Source organism: Pimephales promelas, chromosome 4 (genome assembly GCF_988280905.1).
Source record: "Pimephales promelas chromosome 4, fPimPro1.hap1.1, whole genome shotgun sequence".
In the NCBI taxonomy this organism is placed as follows: domain Eukaryota; kingdom Metazoa; phylum Chordata; class Actinopteri; order Cypriniformes; family Leuciscidae; genus Pimephales; species Pimephales promelas.
The window spans coordinates 27,390,733-27,404,060 of record NC_142772.1 but is presented as its reverse complement, the minus strand read 5'-3'; the positions used below and the strand labels follow the sequence as shown (position 1 = coordinate 27,404,060).

Here is a 13,328-nt window from a genome sequence, read left to right as displayed (position 1 = left end):
CACAGGACAGACACACACACACACACACACACACACACACACACACACACACACACACACACACACACACACACACACACACATATTCCTATCAATCACCACTTAGACTACAATAAATTAAATAAAATCTGAATCACTCTTGTGATATGAGGAGTCCCTAATAATGTTTTTGTTATTTACATTTTAATCCCTAGACAGCAACATCCAGCCCAGAGGCCGGCACACATCTGGTACACGTTGATTCCATGTACCAGCTGGGCCGATATGTTGCTGTCTGGGAGGCTACTTCCAGTCAGGCAAGTAAAAAAAAAAAGTTTCACCTGAATTAAAAAAATGTACTTGGATAAGCAATATAATGTCGAGCCCTGGATAAACCATAGGCTACTAAACTCAAGCTGAAAGTTTTGCAAACTTTAATAAAATGCTATATTAAATCAATATCTTAGGCTACTCCATCAGTGAAATTCTCCATTCCAAATCAGGTTATTGAATGTAATTTAAAACAGGGACATCACGTCTTGGTTTTAAATCTGTTTTGAGTTATTTATTTTATTTTTATTTATTTATTTATTTATTTATTTATTTTTTTTTGGGGGGGGGGGGGGGGTTATATCGTAATTATAATAATTATTTCATTCCTAAATTTTATTTTTTCATGAAACCAACACCTTTCCCCGTAACCATTATAATTACGCCACTTCCTGTTTAATTTCCCGCGCCCTCGTGTGAAGGGTCAAGCAAGGGGATGCAGCCAGAGCCATGTATTGAGAGTCAGACCGTTGCAGCTCTTCAAGAAAACGACTAAGTTAAGGTAAATTATTTGATTTATCAAACATTAGTTATCCTTCTTCAAGTAAGAATGCCTCGGTTTATGATCAATTCAGTTTCATGACATCGGAATTTTATTTTTAATCAGTGCACTGCACTCTCTTTTAAAGTGAAAGTTTTATTTCGTTCTAATTGGTTACCGTTAAAAATCCCGATGAACGTAGCAGCTAGACAGAACGTAAAATACTGTTTATGCCTTACTGCTTAACGAACCGAAATCCCTGCTTCAATTGTGCTATCATTGGTTCTCGGCTTATTACGAAAAGGTCTTAGCCGAAAGAGCCTCACGACTTAGATTCAGTTTGTGCGTTGGGAATAGGTTCAACCGATTCATTGAAAAATCCGATTCAATAGAAAGATTAGTTCACAATTCCGACACTGATATATTCAAGACGCTTTCTTCATCTACATTCATTTATACCAGTGCTACGATTAAAATACAATATGACACAGACAAGACGCCTTACATTTACTGTGATTAAAGACTTTATGGTTTTTATTATGATGGGACACCCTTCTATGACTATTTGTGTGCTTAAAGGTACAATAAACATTTTGTAATAAAATAACCAAAAATCACTTCTTGCACAATGTGCTATATTTCCTGCACTTGTGTACTTACAATATCCCAAAATTCTCCAAAAATTGTGGCCATCCCAGAAAAAAACGTCGCCAGTCAATGACGCAATATCCGCGCTATCCTACATTTCGTTCATACTGCCATAGATGTAGACAACTGCGCAGTGCGTAACATTTAACGGCACGCACTGCGCATTCTACGCGTTTTAGACGCTATAGACCCTTTTACAGTTGGTAAACATGGTGACGTTTTTTTGTGGGCAGAGCTTAGGTGGAGGCAGAAAGATCCATCTGGCCGCTTCACTAACGCTAGTTAGCAAGGATTGTTAGCTTGTTTTTTAACAATGACTGGAGAAAATCCGATCATATTATCTTAATGAGTAAGGTCACTCAGTGTCCAGGACCGCGATTGTTATTTTCAAAAGTTATTTTTAACGGACAGAACCAGATTGGCCGACCCGTAGCCGCCTACACGCTCACTCAATGCATGGATGATCTGACAGGATTAACGTACGTTACCTCGGTTGAGTGGCCTGACTTCTACACCTACCTTACAGAGAGAAACCGATCGTAAAGACAAACTGAGGGCATATACATCTTTAAATGCTTATATGGTCCTGTACAAGACTTGTGTGTACGATCCGCAGTTCTGCCGAGCCAGCGCCGAGACGACGACAATGTAAAGAGTGACATTAAGGTGCGATTTTTAATGATGTGAATATTTTCTAGAAATAAAAGTTCCAGATACAGCATATTCATTTTTCATCAATTCTTGCACCAAACAACACAACAAGATGACATTTAATAATAATAACAATTATTAAAGCTCCTTATTATGTAGCTGAATCTGTGCTGTTTTGCATTGGCCGCCTGCAGTTTTCACCTTGCCTCCAGCTAGCGCCGTGACGTAACTGTGACGTCGGCGCAAAAGGGGTCTATATGTGAATCCGGCCTTAGACGGGTGAGCAAATGTACATAAAACAAAATAAATTTTACGTTTGCTCAACATGATGAAATGTTAGAATATGGTCAGTATGTTATTCTAATGTTGATCTAGCTTACTACTAGTTCCATATAGCAAACAAACTAACATGTAGTATAACAAATTATAATTTTCAACACATTTAAATGCTGTTTAGTGTGATGATGTAACGTTAGACCAAAGGGAAGCAGTGCTCCGTTACCTCACAAGTTTAAATTTGTCTAATAAATTGATCTGTGTGAGTAATTCAGCACTTGCAGGTAATTCGGTAGAATTAAATATCCTTATTTCTTTATATCTGTGGGACTCACGCTGATATCTGCCTCTTTAGAAATCGCGACCTGCTTCATACCACTGTAATGTTAAAAAACAAGAATGTTTGCACTCACCCATAAACATTATTAGATCCATCAGCATGACAGCAAAACCCATCATTTAGCTCATCACTGTGTCATCAACCTACACCTTTGTTATTGTTGGAGACTGCACTCTCTTGTGGCATAAAAAACCTACATATTGTGCCTTTAACAGCTTTTGACCATTTTTTTCCCCAAAACAGATAGACCACATTATGAGAGTGGAATGCAGACAGCGTTTTTCCCATGTGGCATAATGAGTCAGGTAAGCTTAATCACATTCCTGCAAGGGGACTGTTTTTGTAGTTGATGCCGATTTTAATTACTCTAGGTTACAAGTTTTTTTTGGAGAAATTTATATGAGAGGCTTGTTTCATTTATTAGAAAATACATTTTTGCTGGTAAGCAACTAAGCATTAGGCAGGCAAATAAGCTGAAGGTTGTTAAATGTCTGCAGACATGCAGAACAAAGCAATTCTGTCTTATAACAGCAATCGAAGTAACTGATAATAAAACAACAAAAACAACTACTAACACAGCCCATGTTTAATCATGTCATGATGAATGTTGTTAAGTCATTGCATTTTCCTTATCACACGCTGGCCACCATTGGTCCTTGGTCTCCACCACTAGTATCCCATCATGACACAGCATGGCTTTGAGGTCCCCCGCCTGGAGTTGACAGTCAGGCAGCTGATACTGTCTAGTGAAACTCCTTGACACAAACCCATGCTCGTCCATCCTCACCCCATGCCGACCTCTGATTAACAGCCACCCCTCAAAGACTTGTATGAGGAGGTCTTCTGGTTTAAATTGAGTCACATCCAGCAGGATTTGAAACACTGGCTCTCCTGAGTCCTCGTCCCCACTGTCTGCTTGACTCCCCTCAGTGTCCATTTTAACTGGTAGACATTCAGGTCCCGGCAGGGCAAATAGTCGGTGATCTTCAGTGCATTCATTGAGATTCCTTGTTTTAAAGTGCTCCTGGTAGCGCACAGGGCTTGATATCCAGTGGGAAATAGTGATCCCCTCTCTTTCCATGACACTGGGTGTAGAGGTTACCTTGCCTTTTTTGCTAGTGAATGTGACGTAGCGCGATGCCGTTAGAACCAACCAAAGCTATAAAAAGACAGTCCTCTGCTTAGGTTTCTGGGCATGGGATGGGGCGGACCATTTTAGAATAGGCAAAGAGAACTGATATGTTCACTTTAGTATGTAGGAAGCTTGTACTCAACAAGCATGACATAATGTGTTAAACACACTACTGTTGAAAAGTTTGGAGACATTTTTATACCGTATACAGTGACAATAAAGACTTTAGCTGTTTTGAACTTTCTGTGTAGTCTGTTTTCAACATTGATAATAATTAGAACTCTTGAGCACCAAATCAGCAAAATAGAATAAATTCTGAAGGATCATGTGACAGTGTCACTGAGTAATAATTTTCAACTTTTCCAACTCAACATTTCCATCACAGGAATAAAATATATTTTCAAATATATTCTAAAGGATACATAAATGCTACCGAATAGTAGCAAACACAAAACTCATTTTAAATAAATGTATTCAGATTTTATTTGCCACATAAAAATATTATGCCTTGACATTAATTTGGGTTGCATATACACCTTAGTTTTTCTTCTGAAGTATGACAGTTTATGAACAGATGTGAATAATGAAACAATACTGCCCCCTTGTGGATATTTATTAGGAGTATACACTACGTGGCACATAAAAAGCCTTTATTTAATCATGACTTAGGCTATTAAAATCAATTCACCTTAATCAGGGTGTGGGTATCAAAACACTCAGAGTTCTTTTAAACATCAATTAATTAGTCACTAATTAACTAATTAAAGGTGCAATGTGTAACAAAGTTGAGTATCTATTAACAGAAATGCAATATGACATCCATAACTATGTTTTCAGTGGTGTATACTGAACTTACTTAATTAGCCGTAATGTTTTTATTACCTTAGAATGAGACATTAATAGCTCCATAACCGAGGGAATCCCCTTCTATGAAGGTCGCCATGTTGTGACGTCATATTCCTACCGTAGCCGAACGCGAACAAACAGCGCTACAGAACGCGTTTCATCACTACCTTGAAAGAGAAGTAGCGGAAAGCTGGAAGCTAGCCTTACACTCCGTGAGTAGTGACTTTTCCCTTGTGAGTGGTGTAAAATATGTAGTTGGGATTGTTTCATGTAACTTAGTTCTCCCTCGCTGTGTTATGGGTTTGTTATGTTGGGGATAGATGTGCTGTTACGTTCGTGAGACAGCTGATGATTAGTATTCATGTCATTGACCGTAAAACAGTACGTTACAGGAATCACTAACCCGTCGATAGAGACTTTTACTAAAGTCTTTTATCACTAAAGTCGATCGCGAAGAATTTTAAAAATCAGAGAAAAAAGCCTATTGTGTGTAGTAAATATCTATGGGATGCGGAGATGACATGATTGTAACAGCGCGCGCACTTCCGACCTTTGGACTCATGCAGACGCGTCCCAGCTCAGCCACAGTAACAGCTCATATTAGCCAGCTAAACTATTACTACCCTGTTAGAAAAAATATATAGCTGCTCCCTCGCTGTATTATGGGTTTGCTACAGTATGTGGGGAGAAATGTGCTGCTGGTTACGTTTGTGAGACAATCAGCTGATTATTATTTTATTAAATTATATATTAAAACCCTTGATCCTCACCTGACTATGGCTTTGTAAACAGACAGTATTCATGATGTGGTTTATAATGGACTGTGGTACAGAAACAGTGACAATGTTACACACTCTTGGCTTACTCTGGCTATTCTCTGCTGTCTCAGCCGACGAGATGTTTGTCCCGTTTTAGCAACCGTAGCTTCTTCCAAAGGGAGGGGTGAGCAGTGGGCTGAGCCCTTAGTGCAAACCTGGTGCAAACTCGCAACCGAACCACTAGATGTCGCTAAAAGTCACACATTGCTCCTTTAATTAGTTAATCAGTCACCTGTTTACTTAATGTGGAATAGTCACAGGAGAGAAGACATTTTTTAGATAATGAATTATATAGAGAGGACATATCTGACTAGAACATTACCAAACACAAAATATTCCATAACATGTCCATAACGATGTTTTTGGTGTTTAGGATTTGAATGCTTGCTTGGTTATACACTGCTGTTCAAAAGTTTGGGGTTGGTAAGGTGTTTTTTTAAAGAAGTCTCTAATGCTTGTTTTTATTACAAAAATACACAAATAATGTTAAATACCACTACAGCTTAAAATAGGTGGTTTATAAATTATTTATTTGAAAAGTAATTTATACCTGTGATGTCAGTTTTTTTAGGGTTCTTTAATAAATAGAGCTCAAAAGAACACCATTTATTTGAAATAAAAACAGTCACTGTCTTGTAACAGTGACTGTAAATACTGCTTCTTTTGATCAAATGAATCTGTCCTTGCTGAATAAAAGTCATAATAAAAAACAAAACAAACGGTACTAACATGTACTTCATGTTCAAATAAATAATCAAATAATAAACCTCACATTTCAGACTTTAAACTTTAAAATTTTTAAGAAAAGCGATGAATGATAAATGGTTTATAGGTATTTTATCTTCTCTATGAAGAGTTTTAGATACATTATTTGAATTTATATTTTTAGAATATGCATCAGCTTATTTTCAACCAACAATGGGAGATAAAAATTTGGTTTGATTACGAATTTGTTTACCTGGCGACCATTTGAGACCATAACAATGCTTTGATAATATTATCAGCTTCCCACAATCCAAGAGTTTTTCTGTCACTGAGTGAGAGTACACAATCAGCATTATTATCATGTTCATGATCATTAACACTTTCTTTACATTATTACATAACTCCTCAAAACATACAAAGTCATAATTTTCCTTTTTGTCTGCTTTTTTCGAGGTTGTAGATGTGATTATTTAAATCAAACTTTATTTTAACCATTTTTTAATCATCATTTTTCTGTAGAATTCATTGTGTGCAGGTGTGTAAAAGTAACTAATCCAATTAGCAGTTTTATTGTGCAGTACGAGTCACTGAGCTGATAATCTCTTGAGACTGCGCTCTCCTAATCTCTTTTAGACAACAAGTCTCTCTCTCTCTCTCCCTGAGTATTCACCCACCTCTAGTTTATGTTTATGAATGGGGAATGAACAGAACTGGTTCCTCTTTTCTCCATCCTTTCATTTGAAGGACCATTGAATCTTTGTCTTCGTATAGTATCTTTCTGTGTTCCCTCTTCAAAGCCGTCCTCCACCTGGCTTCGTTCAGTTACTCTGGCTTGGCTTGTTTGTTGTCTGGGGTAACGCTGTTGCTGGGGACGATGTCAGAACACATTCGGCTCTCAATAGCCCTGTGTAGGATTGGCTTTTATACGGTAAGCCAAGCACATGTCTCCATATTTTGCTGTACATTTTATGCATTTTCTATGATTTTAGTTATTTGAATCTTTGTTCAAACATATTTTGGTGGAATTATGTTCTGTTATAATATCTTACAGGCTACAGGTGGCATTCTCAACAAAATACACAATCTGAACACTGCTGTAGTTCTCCCATGTAGATCTACATGTATGATTACAATAGCTGGAATCATAGTCTGTGTCTGACAGCTTTCATGAGCTGGTAGCAAATCAAAAATGATTAAACTGTGGTGAAATATAGCACTTGTTCTTGATCCCTAGTGAGTAGTGTGGCAGGTGTTTTTGATTGTTAACCCTCGAGTTAAGTTCTGTGATTTTATGCAAGAAGTCAAAGGGTAACCTTATACAGTAGGAAAAAAAACTCAAAGCTGTAATTCTATTGTAACATGTTCTTTGTTATGACTTGGTATTTTTTTTATCTACTCTTCCAGTTTAACAGTTTCTATTGAGATGATGTTTTGTCTCAATATTAGAAATGTAAAAATAACTTTAGTTCGATTTAGTTTCTTGATGAAGTTTCTTTATTGGTAGCAGGGTTTCCATTGTCTGGTAATTACCGGACATTGGCCGGGAAAAATATGAAATGTCTGACAAGATTAAGGGCTCTATCTTGCACCCGGCGCAAATGACTTTATACACAAACGCATGTGTCATTCCTATTTTGCACGCGCGCAAAGCGTGATTTTTCCCTCAAAAGACGCACGTCGGTAAACTAGCAAATGAACTTGCGCTCCCTGGGCGGATCGGCGCAAAAAGGAGGCGTGTTTCGGCGCAAACATTCCCTGGTGCTATTTTTGCACTTCCAGAAAACATTTGCGCCACTGATCAGAAAAAACCTGGTCTAAAGTCAGAGGCGCATTGTGCGTTGTTCATAATGCTATTTTAAGAGTGCATGCTTGGCCATAATGTAGCGGGTGCATACACTTTGATTCTCTCATCAACACAGATGCAGCAGTTTTTATTTTTGCTAATCATACTTCATACATTATAACAAGGAAAAATATTAACACATGAGGGAAATCACTGTGGTTTACATGAAGATGAAAAAAACCTTATTACCCATTTTTTAAGGCTAATTGTACTCGTAGGCTACTAAAGGATCAGACCTGTTTGCCCTCTAGTGGCAAGAAACATACGTATATAATGTTTAACCGACGCTGATGTGCGAGGGTTTCTCCCATCCCCATACAACGTCACTTCTCTGTCTTTTCACTGCCCTGACAAGAACGTCGGTCTCATCGGCTGTGAACGCTCCTGGCGCGGGCCTGGTAAACCGGCCGTTATAATAACAATCCGTCATGCAACATGCGCACCTGTTCTTAAAGGGTATGTTGGATGGCGCTCTGATTGGTTTATTTCACGTTACGCCCAAACCACACCTATGAATATTGAAGCTACTTCAGACCAACCCATTTTAAATTTGCGCCAGGCGCAAGAGGCATTTATCCCGCCGGGAAAATAGCAACAGCGCCGGGATCCGCCCACAAAGTTACTTGCGCTTTGCGCTTTGACACTTTCAGATCGTTAAAATAGGGCCCTATATCTCTCCGGTCAAATTGTCCGATTAAAATTGCGCAATAATCCCACCCCCCTAACACTATATGAATTTGAGAATAAGCCTAAAATATATAAAGCAAAAATACACATAAAACGGCTATAATATAGGCGAATGTGAGAGGTTTCAAATAGGGCTGCACGATTTGGGCCAAAATGATAATCACGATTACTTTGATCAATATTGAGATCACGATTAATTATCATGATTATTTGTTGATTTTAACCAAAACTAATTTTATTGTCACATAGGCTAATTATAACTGCTTTTTACATCCATATTGTGCTACATTCTTGCTAATACAACTATGTGCATTAAAATAAAACAGGTGCTCTCATTCACCAAAATTCAGTGCATCTCTTTAAAGAATTAATAAAAATAAAGAAAACAATAAATAAAATGTAGCAAAACTTCAACAGGGCACTATTTTACACTTTACATTGTGTAAATATATTTTAGGTAGCAAAATATAAACTTGCATTGTACCTGCATGGATGTGAATAAAACGTGCAAAATACAATCAATAAAAAACAAACATTCCATAACAGAATGTAACCAAATGAGAACATGTCAAGGCAGAACTATGCACTATGGAAGTTCGATTAATGGATAAAATTCAGAGTCATTGTTATTTGACACTTAAGAAATGTAAAATGTGTCAGTGATTAGTTGTGAAAGCTTACTGCATACATTTAATCTATTTAATCCTCCATATGAAAGTTTATGTGGTCGAATTATTTCTATTTATTAAACAATAGTTCAAAACAAGATGTTATGTACCAATTTACTAATGCTCACACTTGGTCTCTCACGCGCACTGTCACTCAGTCTTCAGACACAACCGGTATCTCTCGCGTGCTGTCGCTCCGTTCGCTCGCACGCAGACACACTCGAGGTGTTTCTCAATGTCAAGCAAGCCGTAATTTCGAGGATGCTATCCTTCGCGCACTTTTGAGCGTGCTTGGGCACTCGTCTCTCTTGTTCACTGTAGCTCGCGTGCAGACACACTCTTGTCGCTCTCAGACACACATGAGTGACAGAGAGACGGAGGGAGAGCAGGGAAAGAAAATGCAACTGATAGAGTACGCTGCATGTTTTAAATAGCGTTAAAAAAATTAAACGAAATGCAATATTTTGGCGGCCACAGTGTTGATTCTGTGGCCCACCTCCACGAATTAGTCTAAGTGTGGGAAACACTTCATAAAAGTCACGTGTGAACTGCTCAGCTCGGTACCTAGGCATCGATTTTCATAACTTCTTCGCCGACAATAGCAGAGCCGTGGAGAGCCGCTTCGCCATGTTTTTCAGTTTTGATGCCTTCATAGGAGCTGAAATGACAGGAGTTGTGTCGCCCAGATTTGCTTCCCCCTGTCTGCTTTTTCTCCTGACATACGTTTAGGGCTGCAACAACTAATCGATAAAATCGATTATAATCGATTATGAAAATCGTTGTCAACGAATGTCATTATCGATTAGTTGGTCTGATTACGTCACGGGGATTGTTTACATGGAACATGCGCTTCTTACATGCGCTTCATGAGGCGCACATGCAGTCTCTCTCCCTCGCCGCTCTACCCTGTCTCGCTCGCGCAACACGGACGGTTTGGAGCACATTATCTTCTGTCTCGCATGCGCGCTCTTGATTCCGTGAGTTTGAACTAATTTGCGGGCATCAGGAAACCGCTATTAATATTCAGCATACACGAAAATCATTCACCTTTCGGTAAATTCGCCGTTTTAAAACCAAAATAGGTGACCTACGTTGATCGTGTATACTTTATGAAGCCATACTATAGTATAATGTGAGATAGAAATGTATATTTAAGTCATTAAATTCAAGTTAACCTAAGCTTTTCCCTCCACTGCGGCTGTCAGTCATTCTCTATTCGGTGTTCAAACAGCGCGTCGCGTTACAACAGTTAACATGGTGATCTCTTTCCAAGATGATTCAATGTTATTATTATAATTGATCCGTAGATAAAGGTCAATGATGGTTTTTCTATCTTGCTAGACTTTTATTGCAGTAAACTTAATCACTTTCTACTGAGTGTCTGTTAGATCACAACACTATAGTAGAGTCGGCGCAGTATAATTGTTCTTCACGTGCACAGTAGCTGAAATTTAAAACTGTTAAAAGAAAAGGCTTAATAAACTATTGCATAGATACTGTATAATACACAGTCAGTATGTCTTTCTCTTTCCTTGGTGCTTTTAACTTTAATGCGGCGGACACTGAAGAGCTGGGCGCCGCCCTGTGACTCCGTGTTGCTTCAAGCGCATCATTCAGCGCTTGCGATGCGCATAAGCACTTTGTGCAGCTCTTTCATGATCATATCATAATACTTTTGCGCAATGAAAGCTTATTAATAGCCTTTCTTGTTCTGTCCTATCTATTATATTTTGCTTCCTCACTAAACAGCTGTGCTTTACATTTAAAACAGTTGTGCATCTGATTTTTACGATGTTTTTCATGAATGTATAACAACAATACAAAGAGCAATGTGTACGTTTTACCAGAGTTAGTGCTACACTTCTTGTCTCTTATTTGTTCCCCACTAAGGAATGTTTTTTTTCACTAAATGTTCAGATTTTATAAAATTATTGTGCACTTGTGATATTTCTAGGCTAAGTTTTGCTGAGTTATCCACTAATCTAGTTTACAATAGCATTTTTGTCATGGGTTATGGTCATATATATTTTTTTTATTTGTTGTTTTTCTTTATAATGAAGTTGTCTGTATTAAGTAGATTGTTTAACACACAAAAGAGTGTGGTTTTTAGGGTTTTATTTTGTTATAATAAACAAAAAAATGGAATATAATTTTTTATCCGATTAATCGATTAATCGAAAAATAATCGTCCGATTAATCGATTATCAAAATAATCGTTAGTTGCAGCCCTACATACGTTCTTCTTCCACACAAAAAGAGAATATATCTTTAGATCTGTGTGATATTGTAAATCTTCCATTTTCAGCAGAGTCAGCACAATAAGAAATTGAAGGCAGCAGGTGAGTGGCCCAGTGTGAATGTGCGGGTAAAGGTCTTATTGCATCTCATTAGTTTTCTGTTGGAGCTTCATTGAGATGGCAATGGAGGGGAAAATCCCTTGCCTTCTATTTTAGTTGTGATCTAAAATTGTGGCACGTGGCTAACGGTTGTCAGATCTCTTGCTCTAAATGTCCCACCCTCCCTCATTCTCAGTTTTCTGTATCCTATACGTGCGTTTGCATGCGGCTGCATGTGTGTTTACTCAGGTCTAATGTCAGTCTGACATGTACAAAACTGTTAATGATAGAACTCTACTGCTTTTGCATTTTCTTGTGTTCATGAGATGGTAAACCTTTGTTCATTGTTATTAGGAGCACAGTTTTCCTGTACAGAATACCAATGTGATGTCTGTTAACTGCCTGTTTGTTCTTATTCAGGTGGTCTTTGTGCTAATAGTTTGACTGACAGTAACAAAGTTTGCATTCATTAGTTTCTCTGAAGAATGTTTTAGGAAATGTTTAACTCGGAAAACTTGTTCAAAAACTCACAGTTGTTTTTATTAGGAAGTATATTTCAGAATGGTAACCCTTACGAAAAATAAGTATACTTCAAGTTAATTTTATTAAGCTCAAGTAGGGGTGCACGGTATCACGATTTTTGATTGTGGACGATTAAAATATCTCCATGATCTACTTTTGAGGAAATATCATAGTGCTACAGTGGATTCTATCAGTTGCAGTTCTGAGCTTTGGACATGGCACAGGTAGGGTTGGGTACCGAATCTCGGTGCCAATAGGGAACCGGTTCTGACGTAAACGGTAGTAACCAGACCAAATTAGAATGAACATTTTGGTGCCTGAGTCTGTGGCATGAGGCGCACACACACAGTTTCTCGCTGTCTCCCTTTCCCTCTCCGACGTGCGCATGTACAGTTTATTGAAGCACTGTCTGATCTGTCTTGCACGCACACTCTTGCTCTCTCACTGTAGATTCCGGGAGATTTGAACTAATATTTGCGATCATCCAGGAGCCGTTATCAATATGCGGGAGACTCCCCGAACGTCTGCCGATAGCGAGGAGATTAAACACATGTAAAATGTACACGTGAAATGTTTGGCTGCATTTCACAAGTAAAATTGACTTTATGCACAACTGCACTACTTCCTGAACTTAAGCCAGCTCCCTTGTTTCCTGTCTGCCATTATTGGCCAAATTGATTAGTTCAGGTGTGCCTGACCTCAGTAGTCACAGCAACAATAATCAGACACACCTGAATTAATCAAGCTTGGCCAATAATGGCAGACAGGAAACAAGGGAGCTGGCTTAAGTTCAGGAAGTAGTGCAGCTGTGCATAAAGTCAATTACGCGTCAGAATAACAATTGTCTATGGATATAGAAGAATATTTGAGCCAGAGATATTTGACAGCGAACGCAGCGTCTCATTCCCTATTCAGAGAACATGGGTTACACGGAGACTTTCTCTTTCATATACTCAAAGCTGCGTATAAGACGCAGTAGGAACGAAATATCAAACTGGCTAAGAGCTTAACTAGTAAATGACAAGATAACTTATCCTACATGACTAGTTAAAGCAGACAAAACATG

The 13,328-nt window shown here is 38.3% G+C and overlaps 2 protein-coding genes across 3 annotated transcripts in view; one reads left to right on the top strand and one right to left on the bottom strand.

Moving 5' to 3' along the window:
• The first annotated feature begins 2,281 nt into the window (after positions 1-2,281).
• arl15a (ARF like GTPase 15a) overlaps positions 2,282-13,328 on the top strand; it is a 145,317-nt gene continuing 134,270 nt past the window's right edge. The window contains exons 1-2 of one of the 2 annotated variants that reach the window (XM_039650036.2): positions 2,282-2,368; positions 2,949-3,010. In XM_039650036.2, the coding sequence (XP_039505970.1) occupies positions 2,972-3,010 (39 nt within the window). In that variant the 5' untranslated portion in view covers positions 2,282-2,368; positions 2,949-2,971. Of the gene's footprint in view, positions 2,369-2,948; positions 3,011-6,912; positions 7,135-13,328 lie in introns of those variants that run through there. The other variant, XM_039650035.2, reaches the window with a different exon arrangement.
• On the bottom strand, positions 3,118-3,910 carry hspb3 (heat shock protein, alpha-crystallin-related, b3). Its single transcript, XM_039650040.2, has one exon. The coding sequence runs from the start codon at positions 3,784-3,786 to the stop codon at positions 3,316-3,318; it is 471 nt and encodes a 156-aa protein (XP_039505974.1). The 5' UTR covers positions 3,787-3,910; the 3' UTR covers positions 3,118-3,315.

What these genes read in the sequence shown, in the direction of transcription:
- hspb3 (XM_039650040.2), bottom strand. Translation starts at nt 3,786, where the DNA reads ATGGAAAGAGAGGGGATCACTATTTCCCACTGGATATCAAGCCCTGTG.